General features: G+C 41.2%; 1 protein-coding gene across 23 annotated transcripts in view; it reads right to left on the bottom strand.

Annotated features, from left to right (window-relative positions):
* Window positions 1-18,972, bottom strand: part of ROBO2 (roundabout guidance receptor 2) — a 1,095,356-nt gene that overhangs the window by 133,593 nt on the left and 942,791 nt on the right. For all 23 annotated transcript variants that reach the window (XM_077342393.1, XM_077342394.1, XM_077342374.1 and 20 more), the window contains 2 exons: window positions 17,223-17,347; window positions 7,332-7,503 (listed from right to left, as the gene is read on the bottom strand). In XM_077342393.1, the coding sequence (XP_077198508.1) occupies window positions 7,332-7,503; window positions 17,223-17,347 (297 nt within the window). The remainder of the gene's footprint in view (window positions 1-7,331; window positions 7,504-17,222; window positions 17,348-18,972) is intronic.

The raw sequence follows: 18,972 nt of genomic DNA on the forward strand, positions 1-18,972 counted from the left end.
CAGCCCCATGTATTGGCCATCCATTCGGGGCTGTTCTAGGGTGGTCAGTGCTGAGTATGGAAATTCCTGGAGGTTTGGGGGTATAGCCCTGGAAGGTGAAGGAAATTCTTAAAGGAAAAGATTTCAGGGCCTATGGGAGAGTACCAGGCTTATTAATGTCTGATTAATTGAAGAGCAATGGCTAATGCAGGAGACTATAACTCAAGATGCTAATTTGAGATCCAAAGAGCAGCTGCACAGGCCAACCCTGGGTCTGATATGGATTAACAGGTCCATGTGTTATGGGGAAAGGACCATTGATTATAATAGGGTTTGATTACAAGGGCTGCACCTTGTTAAAATAATATTTAATGCAATATTTATTTCTTCCATATTTAGTATAGAAAGAAGAGCCTATTTAGCATACTGCACACCAAATGAAGCTAACTTCTTAAGTAACAAGCATTTTATTTATTAGTTATGCCATGCATGGCCTATTTCTGTACTACGAATATTGTTCAGATTTGTATTTTAATGGGTTGAGTTTTTTGTCCGTTTCTGCACTGAATTTGCCCCGCAACAAAGGAATCCCCAGAAAACTGGTTTTCATTTTTTAAAGTGGGGACTAATGGGAGATAATTTGGGCTGCCAAATGGGGAAATGTGTGTAATCAGGTTCCCCCCCCCATGCCTGCCATACTTTGTTTGATAACACACCCTTCCTTGTCACCACTCTCCCTCCCCCTCCCTGTTGCCCCCTTTCTCCATTTCAAAAAATCTGCCTTTAAAAAAAAGACGTCTCTTGCACTTTGATTTTTGTTGCATCCCTTAATCCCACCATTCTATGCTGCTGATTGCTTCCCCACAAAGTGTCCCAAATGCAATATTTCTAAAAAACTGAGTTATGACATTATAACATCATAATACTGCTATGTAAGACTACAAGACTACAAGCCTGCTTTTTTAAGGGGGTGATAGCATTACAATGGTATTTCTGAGTTTAAAAAAAACGGAAAGCAGAAAAGGAAGGCTTGCTGGCCACAAAATCATTATAATGTTTACCAAGTTATTATGATGACTGGGTGATGTTTTAGACATATGAAGTAGCATCAGTGAAACAGGAAATATCTGGAATTTCTGTCAAATATCTGATATCATTTAAGTATCTGCAAGTTTAAGAATACTGTCAGGTTTTTGCAAGTCTAATATGCAACAATTGCAAGTTTTAAAAAGCCAGTAAGCTGGGCATGGTCCCATGTTGTGAGACACTGTGCCAGAAAAAGAAAAAGCTGTTTTGCATTGATTTGCACCTATCACTTGAATCATTGTATTGACTTTATATGTTAAATATGAATTGATGGCTTTTTGATATATAAATTTTCATTAATATTGTCAGTATTTATGAGCATTTTATTGGCCTTGCATACATAGTGGATTTTTATTTATTATTTGTACTCACACTGTATGCCATTGTTGAAACTGTTTTTCCCATAGTTAGCATATACAGATTGCAGATCACTTGTTTATTTTCATCTCGATTTCTACTATTCAATATAGCCCAGTACTAAATTCCATTTTCTTCTTAATTTCTTCTTAATCCATAATATCTGGTAATAATTCTTTTTTTCCCATCTTGGGAGAGATTTGGGGTTAATGAGTAAAAATTTACTGATTGATGTTAAAATAAAATTGGTATAAAATGCTTTAAGATCAGTGGTTCTCAACCTTCCTAATGCCGTGACCCTTTAATACAGTTCCTCATGTTGTGGTGAGCCCCAACCATAAAATTTTGCAAGTATTCTTTCACAGAAATTAAATGAAAACTGACCAATGGCGTGAAGATCCATTATTATATACAAATTGTTTTTTTTTTCCGGGGTTTCTCAGTTCAGTTCTGCCTCTTGTTCAGTTCTGCCACCATACCGATCTCGCTCTTTTCCACTGCTCCAGACAGTTGAACACTTTATCTCAACTTACCCTGCAAGGCTGTTGTGTAGATGGAGCCCCCCCTGGCCAGGCTGCTTGCCCGGCCGCAACTCCTGTGAAAGGGTCCTTTGACCCCCCAAGGGGTCCCGATCCCCAGGTTGAGAACCACTGTTTTAGATAGTACATTACCCCCCAAGATATTGCAAGAATAAGAGATATAATAGTAATAGTTGGAAATGTAAGAATTTTGTTGGTGTTGTTGTTAGGTTTGAAGTCATGTCCAACCCATTGCGACCCCATGGACAATGATCCTCCAGGTATTCCTGTCCTCTACCATTCCCCGGAGTCTATTCCTGTCCTCTACCATTCCCCAGAGTTCGCACAAAAATGCATTATTCTATCATATGTGGTGGACCTGCCAGAAAGTGGGAGGAAATATTGGATTATGATTCATGATGAACTGCAAAAAATATTAAAAATTAAATTTTTGCTGGATCCAAAATATATGTTATTAAATATGGTACCAAATAACATTAAAATGTATATTAAAGTTAAATATATGGTAACAGATACTAGGATTCTCTATGCCTCATCTCTTTAGGGTACTGGAAGTTGCTCATTTAGGTGAGCACCCTGAGCCATTGGGCATCATGGAGGTCATGTTTTGAACAGACCATTGCATGCTCAACGGTGGGAGAGGGCTTAGGAAGGAGCATTATCCTGAACCTGATAGTGACTTAACAGTGTATCAGGGTAGAGGGCTGGGACTAGGCACCTCTCAGCACTCCATGTGAGGGTAAGGATAAATGAGGCTGACAGTAGCTGCTGGCTAAGTTTGGAGCCAGGGTGGATTTGGCAGAATGAAGGCAGCCATTAACAGGCTTCCTAGTACAGCCAACCCTCAATTAAATATTACCATGATGGATAGAGCAGAAGTTTGAATAAATTTAAATAAACTAGTTAAACTCATGTTGACTCGTCTTCATATAAGGTACTGGGGCAAAAGTATTAGTCTTTATGGGGTAGCTTGAAGAAAACGATACTATTTTAATGGTATGGAAATACAGAATGCGTACATAAATAGCAATTAGTGATGTCTATACAACCAGAAGTATAAAACAATAATATGAGTATAAAACAACAACATGAGTGAATGATGAATAATTTACAGGAAATTGAGTTTGGCTTTTAATATTAAAGTGCACTGGGAAAAAAGCTAAGTTGTATAGAATTAATAATTGAATTTTGTATATTACACTCATGCTGACAGGTATATTGAAGCTTTTAGTATATTTGCATAATGTGCCATTATAAGACTGAGATGCTTACTTAATTTTCTTTTGAAGGAAATTGCTTGGACTCTCTTAATTTTTAAAAATGATTTCATTTTCCATGAGACAGAGAAAATGTACTTTTATGGTGGTGTTTCAAGAAAGTATATCTGAATTTTGAATATATTAAAAAGATCCCACCATAACTCTTAATCAGCAAAATTATTGTCAACTCAGCACATTTTATTACAGCTAGTATCTTTCCTCATACAAACACTTGTGCTTAAAATATTTCCAATCACCTTAAAAATGTAACCACTTAAACACGTCATATAGGGTCACAGTCATATTGAACAGTTTGCTACCATATGAATCAGACCAAAACCTAATCTACAGCACACAAAACATATCCAAAATTAGTGACTATCTCTATTATTAACTCATTAACAAAAGAGAAAACGTGAGACCGAGGAGAAAACTGGAAATCACCATCTGAACACCAGAAAGCTAACTCAAAATATGTGCCAATGTAAGATTCAAAAGAAGCGATATTTTCTAACTTTGTAGGTAGCCTCTCATCAATATAAAAAACAGGAATAAATTATTTAATTAAGATGATCCTTTTGTACCCTATATTTACCCATATGATACAGAAACAGTCTTATGCTATGGTTCTACTCTTTCTGCATTACTTAAGTTTTTCAAACATAAAACTGAATTTCTAAGCATACAAAGTCAAGCTAAGGTGTCCAAAACAGATTATGCACTATGGAAATCCATACAACTTGGATATGTGTAATTAAATGCAGGATTACAGTCTAAATACATTAAAGTTTTGGGTTGCAGAAAACATCTTAAGCATTACCACTGTTTCACTCTTTATTTATAGCTACTATATATTATAGGAAACATACTGTATATACTGATAAATAACTATCCTTCTTGGTGAAAAAGAATATTGACTTAATGAAAATAACTAAATGCACGAGAAATACAAATTATAGGATTTCCCCTTTGAAGCAGGAATTTCACTTAATGACTACTTGAATAGACAGAGGAGGGGAAAAAAAATGAAACCCCCAAAAAACTTAGGAGTGGATACCACAGCAGAAGGCTTGACTATCTGATGGGAAAATGTCTCAACATTGATATCCTTGAACCTGACTTGCTTCTTTCAGGTCTTAATGCAGTAAATCTTTTCAGCACCAGCAGGTGCAAACATTAACTGCTCAATGTTCTCTTGGCCAATATTTGTGTGCTCTATTTATTCCAATCACAGCCATGGTACTGAATCAGACAGCACTGCAGACATATTTTAAGAAAATACTGCTCTTCCATTAATTTTAAATGTCCTTTTAATCTACATGTAAATTTGACTTGTATGAAAATGCATCATTTTGTCATCAAGTGTGAAAGAGAGAGGAGACTGAAGAGGTCATCAAATGAAGGTTAGACTTTAATCTCTAGAAACTAGCAGTACACTTGGAAAGATGCAAGGACAAGGAAGAAATTCTCTTTCCTTGTCATAAAAACGCTGTTTTGGAAAACAAAGGAAACACATCAAATCCATGTCCAGACTACTAGTGTGCTGCTGCTGTTCTCTATCTGTCATTCATTACAAATATGCAATAGTGAAAAACCAGATTAGCTTCCCACCCCCTTTTCATGGAACATCCAGACTGTTTCGGCACAAGGAATCTACCTCTGGACATCCTCTGGTTGCTGGTGGGTTTTAGAGCTCCCTCCACATGATGTTGCCTGCATCCTGAGGCTGTCCAGGGACTGGCTCAAGTTTTGCCCAGATTTGCCTAAGGGTGGATTTGCAACTTTTTATCTTGCATCCCATTAGTGAAGAACCAGAGGCAACCCTTTATGGAGGGTGAAATGCGTGATACTCTCTCTAGCTTTGTCTCACCCTGGCACGTACCCTCCCCTCTCCAATTCCTGCTCTGAGCATTTTTTAAAAATGGAATGGTCCATGTTGCTGTGGGACTATAAAGCAACATTTTCAAATGTAAAATTAAATCTTTAAAATGTTCACTGTCTTTTTGGGATCAGTCACGCAAAACACAATTCCGATCGTCTTTACTGGAGGTGGGGAATGAACAGGGAAAGGGGAGGGTGCAGGATGAAGCAGCCTTCCCCTGATCATCAAGGAATGAATGTGCTTTGTTTTTAAGCCCATGGTTCACACACAATCACTCCTTGGGGTCCAGTTACCATTTTCAGCCTCTCATACATCTACCCAAATGCAAACAGAGTCTGAAACACCACAAATCCCCCCCCAAAAGGGGGGGATGCTGTCTCATTCTCCATAGCAATGTGGAAGTGTTAATTCTTTATTAAAAATGCTTTTATGTTGTGGCATTACCACTTGGCAACGTAACAGTGTCTTTAAAAAAATACAATTAATTTCAGGACTCAAGAGGGGGGAAGAAGGGTTCATTCCATGAGAGAACTGCTATGCTGTGATTGGTGTACACCACGAAAAGAAAGGGACGGTTCAAAATTATTGTAACAGAAGAAGAAGAACCTATCCCGGGCTATATTAAACAATTTAACAATAAATACAAATAAACGTTTCTTATCTCTTCTTATATTTTTATGTGTATAAGCACAACCAGAACGGCCTCTAGATTAGACCGTTTTCAATTTTGTTTTCCTCAGTGGTTGTCCTTCTTTAAATTATATTATATATATGTGGCCTTTGGCTCTCAGGTTTGGGGAGGTCTGTTCAAAAGACTCATCCCTCTTTTGAACAGACCTCCCCAAACCTGAGAGCCAAAGGCCACATATATATAATATAATTTAAAGAAGGACAACCACTGAGGAAAACAAAATTGAAAACGGTCTAATCTAGAGGCCGTTCTGGTTGTGCTTATACACATAAAAATATAAGAAGAGATAAGAAACGTTTATTTGTATTTATTGTTAAATTGTTTAATATAGCCCGGGATAGGTTCTTCTTCTTATGCTGTGATTGGTGGCATGCTGTGATTGACAAGCCAAGGATCGGTGGGGGGGGAGAAGTTCAACTTATTTTCCTTTGTAGCCTCGTCCGGAGGCAAAAAGCCGTTACTGGGCAGAGGGAAAATGCGGGAGGGGTCTCCTGTATCGAAGGCTGCAAACGTGACTTTTACCATCCCACATTTGCAAGCAGGAGGCCACATGTCTTTTACCCCTCCATGTGGGAATGTTCTCAGATCTCCATAGGACAAGTAAAACCACATGTTCATCAAAGTACACATGTTCATCAAAGTCTGCCAGTAAGCATTTTTATTATGGCCCCAGACTGAAATGAGTGGTTTATTACATAGAAATTTGCGTTCATTATCTTTACTAACATTAACAGTTCAAATTCCATGAAGAATATTAATAGCAACAACATTAACTGAAGAAAATCTAAAGCATCTAAATGTATGCTCGTGTTACAGTTCTCCATCTCCTTGTCCAAAGTGAAACACATTAAAACAGTTGGCTGAAGAATGGACCCTGTCTCTTAACATTTCATGAATACATTTAGTATTCTAACATACTTCATGCATGAAGAACAAAACTACAAACATATTATGGATAGAGATTATTCATCTCTTTTCATATATTTTCCTTTAACTGAGAATTCCCTCTCCTGTCATGTGCCCACTTTTTATGACACATTTTCCAGTCTACTTTCATTGATTTTTTTAATCACAAGTTTTCAAGTCATACCATCATGCAAATTTCTCCTGGTCTTCTACAATAACTGAACGGACTTGTTAACTCAGAAACTTAAATATGAAATGCTCAGCAGCTAATATTGCAACAGCAAGCATTCTCATAAAACAAAGTTATGAAAGAGCACTAAGCTGGCTAATTACTTCATATGTGTTTCTATTTTATAGTGACTATGAGCCAGCCAGCAGGAAAGAAAGCTTTGAAATGGAACCTTCAAGCTTTATAGTTAATAAGCTGTAGATAAAGAATGTTTGTCACTTGAACATTATTAACTCAAGGTTTATCAGCTGGTTGCTAAATCAGGAGATACTGCATCTGAAGAGACAAAAAGAGTGATGCTCCCCCCCCCCACACCCCAGGTATAGTTAATCCATTACACCTATAATTACCAAATACATTTGTGTTATAGATAAAAATACCAGCAAACATCTTAATATCTTACCATCTGTAACTTCCAATTGAGCTTTTGCTAAAATACTCCCAGCAACAGTGAGTGCTTGGCAGATGTAGTATCCAGCATCAGATCTCTGAATGTTGGTAATAGTGAGATCTCCTGTAGGTGACACTGAATATCTGCTGTTGGGCTGGAGAGGCTGGTTTGGAAATAGAAGATTCTGCAAAGAAACAATGCACAGTACATCAATACATGGCACGTATGCCAAAAATAATTCATCCAAGTACATTTGGTATTTCTGTTGTTGCTGTCAAGTCATGGCTGACTGATAGCTTTCCAAGACAAGGGACATTCAGAGGTGGTTTGTTATTACCTGCCTTCATGTCATGACCCTGGTATTCCTTGATGATCTCCCATCCAAATACTAGCCCTGCTTAGCTTCCAAGATCTGACCAGATCACGCTAACGTGGGCTAACCAGATCAGGTTACGCAACTGTATAGTCATATTAATAACCTGAAACATTATTGAACAATATAATTACAATCAATTATGTATTTACATTGAATAAAAGTACAGAAGAATCTAAGGAACTTCCTGTACAAAGTAAACATAGCACAAGGAAGTAGTATTTTATTGAACAGAATATGAAGCTACTAGTTTCAAAGCCCCTTTATAAAAAGGGGTTTTGAAAGGGGAGAAGGCGCGTGAGTCCAGCAGGGAGGGAACCCCCAGCAGCCGCGCTTCGCACGACTGCTGGGGGTTCCCTCGGGCGGCGGTCTGACGCTACCCAAAGGAGTCTCAAAGCAGAATACAATTGCCTTCCCTTCCTCTCCCCACAGCAGATGTCATGTGAGGTAGGTGGGGTTGAGAGAGCTCTGCATGTGGAAGAGTAGTGAATCAAACCCAATTCTCCAGATTAGAGGCCATCACTCTTAACCACTACACCATGCTGGCTTTAAATTAGGGATTCCCAAAGTGGGTGGTACCCCCTCCCTCGAGATAGTGGAAGGATCCAGGAGGGGCGGGGAGGAATTTTGGGGCAGTAGGAGGAGGGGAAGTCTGACTTTTCCTGCTGCAGCTGCTTTCTCCTAGCAAAAAGTGTTCCAAGGTCCCTTGTCATGCCCAGCCTCTGGGTAGTAGTGGTCACTTATCTCATTGCTGACCAGGGTCAACTCTGATTAGCTTCCTGAAGAAAACAACAGCTTTACAAGGTATGCTGTGGATCTCCTTCTCATAGTCTGTTCTTCCCAGGATCCACCCCAGATCTCCAGGAATTTTTTAACCCGTGTTGGCAACCTTTCCCTAAAAGTCTCCATCTTTGGGAGGCTGTAAAAACTTTCTCCTCTTTGCTCTGGCCATGGGATTTTCAATTGCTTACTTCTCTCTCCCCATTTGTCTTTCTCCCCAGTGAGGACCCAAAGGGGATTTTATAAATGACTTTTACAAAGAATTTTTTTTTCCAGACTAAAATATGGCTGCTGCACAACTAACAAAAAAAGAAGGGTAGGCAATTTGCATCCTAACATCAGGAAAGAGGTGTGTGTTCATATGTGCATGTATGAGGGCACTAGGGACATGATCTTGGAACCATGGGGGTGGCAGCCCAAAAACATTTGGGAACCACTTTTCTAAATCATCTTTATTTATAGTTTACAGTTTACTGACTAACATTCTACATGACCACAGTCCTTCAGTATGTTCAGGATACCGGCAGCCAGTGATCAAATGGGATCAAGTTTTGACTGTCAGTCCACAGGAAAAAATAGTAACATATTTTAGCAGAATATATTATCTAAACAATATAATTGAGTATGCATATTTCTGACAAGTTGAACTTTCCAAAGCCTCCAGGCAGAGCCTAGAGAATTTAAAAAATGCAACGCCTACCTTTGTAGGCAAAGCTTTGCCTGTGAAGGTTGGGAGTCATTCAAGGAAACACACTACTGCGTTACAGCTGATCATGACACCTGTGGAACTGTCATGATCAGCTGTAACACTGGGGATCTGCTCCTTTTAAATGCTCTGCCTTGGCAGGCTGAGGGGAGGAGTGTGTAAAGAGAGCAGGCCCCAGCATTACAAATTAGCAGGCTAGCGGGGAGTGTTTAAAGGGAACGTGCCCCCACCTACAGCTGATCATGACAGCCCTGTGGCTGTCATGATCAGTTGTTACATGGCCTGCACTCCATTTCAATACTCTCCCTAGCTTTGTAGGTTTGGGAGGAGTACTAAAAGGGTGTTCTGGCAGCCTAGAGGCCATTGTATTGTTTGGTGTAATGGACTTCTATTTTAAAGTATAAAAACCTGTGTATTGTATTTTTTTCAAGAAAACTGGTAATATACTAGGTTGTAAGGAGAAAATCACTGGAATGAACTTATCTATGTTATTGGAATTACACTACACTTAGAAGAATGGGGTCAAAAAAGTACACACATTCCCTGACATCAGGTTGGTGTATTTCTGTGGAGTTCAACTGGAAGCATCAGGGAGATCGTTACCAAATACAAAGGACCAGCTGCTGATGCATAAACTGGCAGTAGACTAACTCCAGTGGGAACAGATCTCCTCCCTTCCAGCTGGCTGTACTTAGCAAGACAGGATGGAGGAACAGGTCCAAAGTGAAGGATGTTGTATAATTTATTGGAGAGAACTAATATAAGTAGCTGAACTCAGCACTACCACAGAGGTATTATAAAACAGACAGTTTCTGATGAGGAAGAAAAGATCCCCTGGCAAAATTCAATGACAGGAAAATTATCTGAGGGGGGGAAAGTACTTGTAATAGACACATCTAGAGAAGGCTGAAGTATCATGTTCTTGAATTTGATAATAAAATATAGTGACTGGATATTTTTTAAAAATTAATAGTCTTACAACCAAGCCTGTAAAATTTCATATTAGGGTGGAAGCATTAACCTGGTTAACCTCTGTTGCTTTGCTGCAGCTCAATTAAGAAAAAAACATGTGGGTATAATGAATCACATTGAGCTATGTTTCAAGGTTTGATTATAAACAACTAAGGTATCAATTTCACTGTTACATTTATTTGCCAAAAAAGCAAGAACATTCTAACCTCCTGGGATTTGGGTCTCAATATTGTAATTAATTTTCTAGGTTTGTAATTAAACAGCTTCAACATGTTACAATCAGTAGGTAATAACATTCAATTAAAGACACAAGACACATTTTCACCTTAAAATGTTTTACCCTTGAAGTGATACCAATGGAAGAGGACAAAATAGGGTATTAACACTTTTCAATTACGCTAAATGACTTTAATCCTGCAAATGATGTCCTACTTTAATTAGAAGCTCTTCTCTTTATTACAACATGATGGATGTCCACTTTATTAGATTCAAGTGTGACACTATAAGCCCACTTTACATAAACATTACCATGTTATTAAGCCTCTTTTACAAAAAGGTTTCTAAAATGTTTGCTAACACATCAGTTCTTCCTGGTATAATTTAAAAAATGGTGTCACATTTTCTTCTTGAAACAATCTCCCTCTTACTGGGGCCCACACTGCTGCACTTTAAGCATATATATCTAAACCAGGTGCTTGGAACAGCAATATGAACAAGCTTAAGATCTGCATTACAATGCAAAACCAAAAGAGCTAGTGAATATGTAAATGAAGCAAGATGCTTAATGGCACCAGTGACCAAGATTATTCATGATGTTACTATTAGGCACATCTAGAAAAATTTAACTGATAGTATGTTGGAATATCTATCTCTATCAGTTCCCAAAATTTAAATAATACTGACAGGGAATGCTAATGATGAAACAAATGACATGTTAGAGAAAACAATCAGTGAGATTAAAAATAAGAATGATAAAGGTTCCTTTAAAATATCCCGCCTTTTTTGCAGTACACTCTGTCAACTTTTTAAAAACTCTCTAAATTTAGCACTATAGTGCTAAATTGCCAGCAGGGCAGGAGAGTTGGTCTTCCTCCATAATTATATTGTCTTTCCACAGAGGGAGGGTGAGCCAAGGGGGACACAGTAACCTGCAACTGTGCAGGTGGCTCCAGAGCCCCAAGCATGGTGAGAGGGTTGACCCTGTCCTGCAATACACTACAGCCACATACTAGGTGGGTGGCTTCCAGGCCAGGATGGAGGGGAATGATTCTGTGTTCCTATGATAGTTGGAGAGAGGATGGTTACATCCATCAACATCAGCAGGCATATTGAATGGCCATTCCTGCACATTGGGTCAGGAACATATATGACAACCGTGCAGAACAGTGTGGATCCACAGTGTTGTTCCTCTGCAGGTGACTGTCCCGTGGTGGTGGCCTTTCTGCTTGGCCTGCAACAGCTTCTTCGCTGGCCAGGCCACGCTGACCACTGGGTGAGGCCTCCAGCACGGGGCTTTCCCTCCCTCCTGGGCCCACACAGGCCTCTCGCATGTGCCCAGCCTGCCCACCAGCACCGCCTGAGGCCTGCCAGCCACCTCCGGATGTGTGCGCCCAGGAGGGGGGGCTTCCCCTGTTTCGTCCTCCACAGCTCATGCACTGGCCTTCCATGGCCCATTTTTTTAAATGGACTTTTCTCCTAGTATATAAATAAAAACCTTTTAAAACCCATAGATTTTCCCTGGAGAGATTAATATTTGTTCTTGGTTTATCAAAAGGAAAAATCTAAACAAGAAAGCATAATGCAATTCAAAGTTATTGGAAATAGAAACAATTGTTTTCATACAAAGCAATGTAATGAATATATCACAAAAAGACATGTCACATCCAACATTAACCACCTTAAACAACACACAGATAAACATCGCAGAAAAACAAATTTGTACTCATGTATAATAATCACTTGAATTTGTATTTTTGTAGGGACAAGTTGGAGAGGGACAAAGTTGGACCCTCTAAAATGAAAGAAATCCCAAAGTACTGCAAATCTATACGTGTATCATTAACCTTGAAGTTTTTTCAACAGAAGCTTGCTTTTTCTCTTCAAGAGTCATTTTACATGATGCTAAACTCCTACAGACTTCAACAGAAGATACACATACTAACCACTGACAACTTTTCAAACTGATTCAGTTTCAAAACCAACTCATCTTTAAGGAAGCTGTTTCTTAAATATGAAGTATAAGGGTTCCTTCCCTAAGAGCAGGGGTCTTCAACCCCTGGTCAGCGGCCCGGTACCGGGCCACTAAGGCCATGGTACCGGGCCGCCAGCGGCCGCGCCTGCCTTCCCTACCCACAGCAAGAGTGGGGGAAGAGGCAGGCGCGCTGGGGCCTGCTCTCTTTACACACTCCTCCCCTCAGCCTGCCAAGGCAGAGCATCCAGTTAAAAAAATTATGTTGCTATTTGAAAAAGATTTAATACCATTTCTGCTTTAACTTGAACTTGTAAATACTTCTATGCTTGCTACCATCTTTCCCTATTGTAACACTACTTGATTCCTTCAGTTGTTTCCTAAAGACAGGTATTATTAAAAGGGCCCCAATCAGGAGGGAGCTCTCAACCGGGAAAGACTAATAAGTTATCAGTTAACTGACTCCAAATTCCTACCAGTTTCAGAGGTTTGCTTGGTGGAAGAAGAGCTAGCCCAGAAACAGCCCCCTGCCAGCACTCTGGGACACAGGGCAGCCAAGAAAAGCCTCTGCCCTGGGAATGTTTACTCATGAGTGAGCCAATCAGTTCAAATCACACTGCCAATAAGGGCCAAATGGATACTGTAGAGCCATTTAGAAAGTGAACTATATATACCAATATATCACCATAAATAAATTATTTCCAATGATGAACATGTTAACAAAGAGGATTCATTTACAAACAATATTAAGAGTACTACATATCACTGATAAAGATACCAACAATGGGATATATCTAGGAGTTTATTTAGATGGAAAGTTTGAAAAAATTGTTTTCCATTGGAATAAACTGTCATTTGCCATTTCCAACTTGAAACTCATTTATTTTCCTTGTATCACAGGCAATTGCAGCAGGGAAAATAATGCTGATATGAGTGGGACTAGGAAGATAGAGACTTTCCCTTTCCATATGGATACCACCTTTGTATTGCTGCAGTTTTTTCAAGACCATCACAACAATTTGAGATCAATGGTATGGAAGATGAGGAAAGTGTAGAAAGGGCACCGAAACACCACGAGGCCATGGGAACATGTGGAGGGGGGAGAGAGACAATGTTTCCCAGTAGTACCTTCCCAGTAGAAGAAGAGTTGGTTTTCATACACTGCTTTTCACTGCCCAAAAGAGTCTCACGGTAGCTTATAATATTCTTCCCTTCCCCTCTCTGGGGGGTAGTTGAGGCTAAGAGAGTTTTGAGAGAAACTGCTCTGTGAGAACAGTTTCTTACAGGACTGTGACTAGTCCAAGGTTACCAAGCATCTGGAGGAGCAGGGAATCAAATCCAGTTCACCACACTAGAACCTACTGCTCTTAACCACTGCACCAATCTGTACAAATTGCCATTGCCAGAGTGCCTATATTTAGAGCACAGGCAGTAGAAGCTGTTGCAGGAGGATGGTGTAAGCCTTTTTAAAATTGCTCATGGGATACTTTTTCTTTAAATGTAGACCTTCTGGTCAATGGTTTCTCAGAGCAATCCAAGGAGGGAGAGACAGAGGTATTTCCTACACGGTGTGGTGATTGTGTGGTTAATAAGGTTTGCAATTTGAGAAGGGAGGAATGTGTTTGTCTTCTGTGTTCTGTGTGTGTGTGTGTGTGTGTGTGTGCGTGTGCGTGCAGTGGGTAGTGCAACACAGCCATCTGTCCCCATCCCAAGCAGCCGTTTCCTCCAGGGAAACTGATCTCTTCAGTCTGTGGGTTCTCCATGTCCCACCTGGAGGCTCGTACCTCTGACCAGTGGCAGGGATGCCAGCCTCCAGCTGGGATCCAGAGTTCCCACTTCTGGGGTTTCTCAAATCCTGAATAATATTTCATGGGTTTCTCAGTGTACTGACTGAAAGGTTTTGAGTTCTTTAAGCAAATTTTCCTATCAATTAAATATTTTCAGTGAAGGAAGAAACTGTGACAAGTTGATGAATTGTTTGATGTTTATTGTTATTAGCAATTACTGCCACCCAGCATTTATTATTTTATGTTTAAATTTATATCCTGCTACTCCCAGAGAGCTGGCTTGTGGCAGGTCTCCAATAAATACAGTATGGTCCCATTAAAATACCCATTAAAAACCCCTATGGTAGTGACAATTCCAAATCCCATAGTGCTAGCTATCCTCCAGTCTCAGGGGACCACAAGTGTCGACCTATCACCCACAGCGATTGTTGATTCCAGATTTCTCTTTGTTTCCCACCAGGAGTCTGGCATCCCTGCACCTCCATGGGATCCAAAGCCAGGCTTTTCTCCAGGGGCACTGATCTTGGTTGCCTGTAAATGATCTGCAATTCCAGCAAATCCCCAGGTCCCAACCTTTCCTGGCCTGCAACCTCTCTGCCACAGAATTTTCCCCTCCCAAGGAATCCATTTCATTGGGAGCATGGAGATAATTTGTTATTGTAGATTTCCTTGTGCAAAACAGCCATTTTTTCCTTAGGGAGCTAATGTCCAATTCCAGGAGATTTCCAGGCCACAGCTAGATGTTGTGACTAGGGTTGTGTGATTCGGCCACTTTGGCGGTTGTTCTCTCCGGGCGCAGCCAGTGCCATGCTGCGGGGTGGGGAGGGCGGTGCCAGAAGAGCGGTGCCACCCGCGCCTGCATGGTTGCGCCCGCTGTCACGCCGCTGCTGGCACTGCCCTCCCCCCCGCAGCGCGGTGCTGGCTGCGCCTGGAGGGAACGGCCGCCAAAGCGGCCGAATCACACAACCCTAGTTGTGACCCCTGGTTCAGGAATGTTCCTTGACATTTGGGGGAGAGGATCAAGAGTCCAAGGGTGGACAGGAGCTTTTTCCAAGTAGCCAGCCCCTAGGAAGGCCAAAGTGCAGGTATCCATCCTAGTGCCCATTGTATTCCTGTATACAACGGGCTTTGACTCTAGTCTAATATAATAAAATGCACTGTGTACTTCTGAAACATCCTGAAAGTTACAAAGACTCCTACTGTTGGAACCTCCCCCCAATCAGGGCCAATTACTGCTCTTGCCAAGGATTCCACACCACCCCTTCCCTTCAAGCCTGCTGTGAAGGATGCCTCTAATAGCCCCTGACTGAGACAAGGGACACATTTCCAAGAGCAATGCAGGGGAGTCTGTGTACTTTCCTTTTCAGGTGGGAAAGCTTTCCATCCTACCTAAGAGTTGACTGACAGGGAGGCCACAGAAAAGCCCCTTTTCACTTACAATAATGCTGTAGCCAGTGTCGCTGCTTGAGGGAAGATGCAGCCAAGGCATGCATGTCTTTTCTCCCCCCCCCCCATTGTAAACAGTTGTGGTCCACCATACAGGGTTACTGTGCAGATGAAACTGGATGTTGTTGAGGGAGTTCTTTTACCTCCTGTTTCATCTGTATAACAACCTCAAGGCCCATTATGCACGGCCGCCGAAATGCCGATTTTAGGTCACATGGAAAACGCAGAGGGGGAAGACGCAAAGCAAACCGCTTACGCACGGGACGGGACGCAACGGCGGCAAAACCCAGAGTAACCGATTATGCACGCAGTCCCTCCGGCGCCGCGTCTGCCTGCGCCTTGATCGGTGGGCAGACTCTACTTTCTCCTGGATTCCACTGACACGGCTTTTTCGGCGGTATGCTGCTATCTTGCACTCGGCCGCTGCCAGCAGCGTGCGTTCTCGGGGATTTACGCCGGTGCCTTTCAGGCTCTGACTCGCCCCTTCCCCTCCGTGCTTAATGGGCCCAAGAGTTTCATATCCATAACAACCTGTGTGGGAAGCCTTAAATGTTTCTTCTGTACAACAACCGATCTACCCTCAATAGCAGCTATTTTTGTCTTGGAAGCTGATCTTTATAATCTGGAGATGGGTAGCAATTCCAGAGATCTCTAGGCCCCAAATGGAGGTTGGCTATCCCTGGTCTGGAAATATATGCTTGAGATTTGGAAGTGGGGCCTCAAAAGTGCATAATGCCTCCACAGCCACTTAACAAGCCATATAGCACCCCTTGGCCTATTTCAAGAAAACATTGCAGAGAGGAGGTAAGGTTGCCTGACAGGTGCAGGTTCATGTACTGGAATTCCACATTTCTTAGGTGTGCTTGTGCCTGACTTGGGTCAGGACTGCTGTGCAGAGAGAGACCTCTTCATAGGGTTGCCAGCTTCCAAGAGAGGCACTAAGCCCACACCCAACCATGAGCTAGCACCTGTTGCATTACAGGATGATATTTACTACAAGTAGATATATAATTTTATAATAGTTTTGAATTAAAGATGTACTGATTACTTTTGCCCAGAACTAATAATAATATAGCATTCTTGATTTGAAAGTTCACAATGAAATGTTGGCTTTTTCACAGTATGCATTTTAGAAGATATTTATACATCTGAGTGTATTTCATAAATTGGACTGTATTGCCTGCTTTTTAAACACTAAGGTTTTAAATTTGGTCATATCAAGGTGAATTTTTATTCTGCTTTTTTAGGATCAATATACTTTTTTACCTGAACAAAATAAAACCATTCAATATCTGTGCTATTTCCTCTCAAAATAATTAAGGAGAGATACTGGCTGAATATTATTATTGTTGTTTGAGATTACTGTTAGTAATCATTATTAGTATAAGACAAAATAATGTTAATGTTTAATAAATAGGTATCTAAGCTTTTTCATATACACCTTCAATCTAACATTGCAGTGATATGGGAGATGGTAAGAGAAATTTCTCTCCAAAGAAGAGATATGAATAATTGTTTATAATCTTATAACTAGAATTTTATCTACTTTTGAACTAAATGTATTTTCAGAATTAGAATTGTCCAAATTAATACCATTAATCATATGTTAAACAATGTAAAATTGGATACATTAACATATTAGAAAACTTACCTGGCTGCCTTCTTTTTGCCAAAAAACAGCTGGTTGGGGATTTCCCTTAGTTTCACATGGAAAGGTCAGTGTTCGTCCTTGGGCAACAATTTGGTCACGCGGCCTTACCACAAACTGTGGAGGTGCTATGATAAGGGAGGGAAAAATAATACATTAAGACTTGAAAACTCTTAGTTACTATGGGACAAATGTTAAGTATTATGTTGATGCTTTCTTTCATTCCAAATCATTGCCTTGCAGGAGGATATTTACCGCCTAATGAGGACACTGACAACCATAATTTGTCATAAAATATTTGGCCACAGCCTTTATTCAACATTGAGCGTGGCAAGCATGGGAAGAGAAAATTGCCCTTTTGTGGTCAGCTGACCACAAGGCAGCCTATCACAGCCTGTCATTCAATAAGTTGCATTGGCTATCCAGCCCAAAATCCTTGACATAATGGCAGGCTGAAAAAATGGAGTGACCCCTCTGGCAGCAGCCTCTATTGGGTCCTCCGGCCCCCTGGAAATGCAAGCCTTCAACCAGGCTCTGCATCCACACATCCCCTTAAGGGGCCTCCCAAATCTGGGGGAGGCCAGGGTGCAAGCTTGGCTGCCCCAAAATTGATCCTTCCCATGCTACACTTCCGCCAGCTGTGATAGTTAAGCAATAATACAATCCAATATCTAACAAATAGTCCAACAATTCATAAACATGGAGGGGGGGTGTTTCAAGACTTTGGGCTCCTTGAGGGGGAAAAGAGCAGTGTCAGGCCATCCATTTAATTGACGCCTAGCTCAGCAACGCCCCCTGCTGCCATGCCAACACACGCACTGCCCAAAGAATGCCAGGGCTGGGAGTTCTCTCCTACCACCCTGTTGGCATTCTTCCCCCACAGTGTCAATGGCCCCTTTAGATAGGTTTTGGGGGCTTTTTAATATCTTTAACCGCTCCTGGCGGAGCGGAAGAAATAAAACAGTAAGGGCCCCGAGGGCAGGCCCTGTCCAGGATGAGGAAGGGTGCCGATAGGCCCCTTCCCCTGGACTGACAAGCAGAGGGCCCAATCGGGAGGCGCAAAGCGATTGGGCCCTCTGCTTGTCAGTCCAGCCCCAAACTGCCAATGATTTGCTGTTTTCCCGGACTACAACCAATTGGGAGGCGCAAAGCGCCTCCCAACCTGCCCTACCCCCCACCAGAGCTTACCTTCACTCCAGCGGCCATTGCTCTGCTGGCTGCCGAGAGCAAAGGTATGCTCTCTGGCCCCCACCTTCTAACCGACAACGGCTCCCCAGACCCCAGGGAGGCTGCTGGCCAGCTCGCTGAGCTGCCCAGCACCTTCCCCGGGGCCTGGGGACCGTTTTGAAGATGGGGGGGAGGAAAAAAGCTCTCCAGGCCCCTAGCGCCCGCTGAATTTTGGTTTCAGCGGGCTCTACTACTAGTAAGTCAAATAATCTAAAGGTAGCAGAGTAGACAAAAGATTATAGGAATGATTTATTTCCAAAACAATTTTAAAATTATGTCAGAAGGAAAATTTTCATGCTTTAAATATGGATGAACACCAAATGTTCATCATTGATACTCAGGTTCTGAAAAAGCTAGAATTGTTTGTGTAATGCCATGATACATTCCACTCCAATGTTTTTCCTCATTACAAATTACTGATGATATTACAGTGTAGAGAGGAATCATACTCTAGTACAAATGTACAATTGCATTGTGATTTTGTTTTTGTGCACTTATTTCACTGTAAATACAAAGCAGCGTGAAA

Source organism: Paroedura picta, chromosome 6 (assembly GCF_049243985.1).
Source record: "Paroedura picta isolate Pp20150507F chromosome 6, Ppicta_v3.0, whole genome shotgun sequence".
In the NCBI taxonomy this organism is placed as follows: Eukaryota; Metazoa; Chordata; class Lepidosauria; order Squamata; family Gekkonidae; genus Paroedura; species Paroedura picta.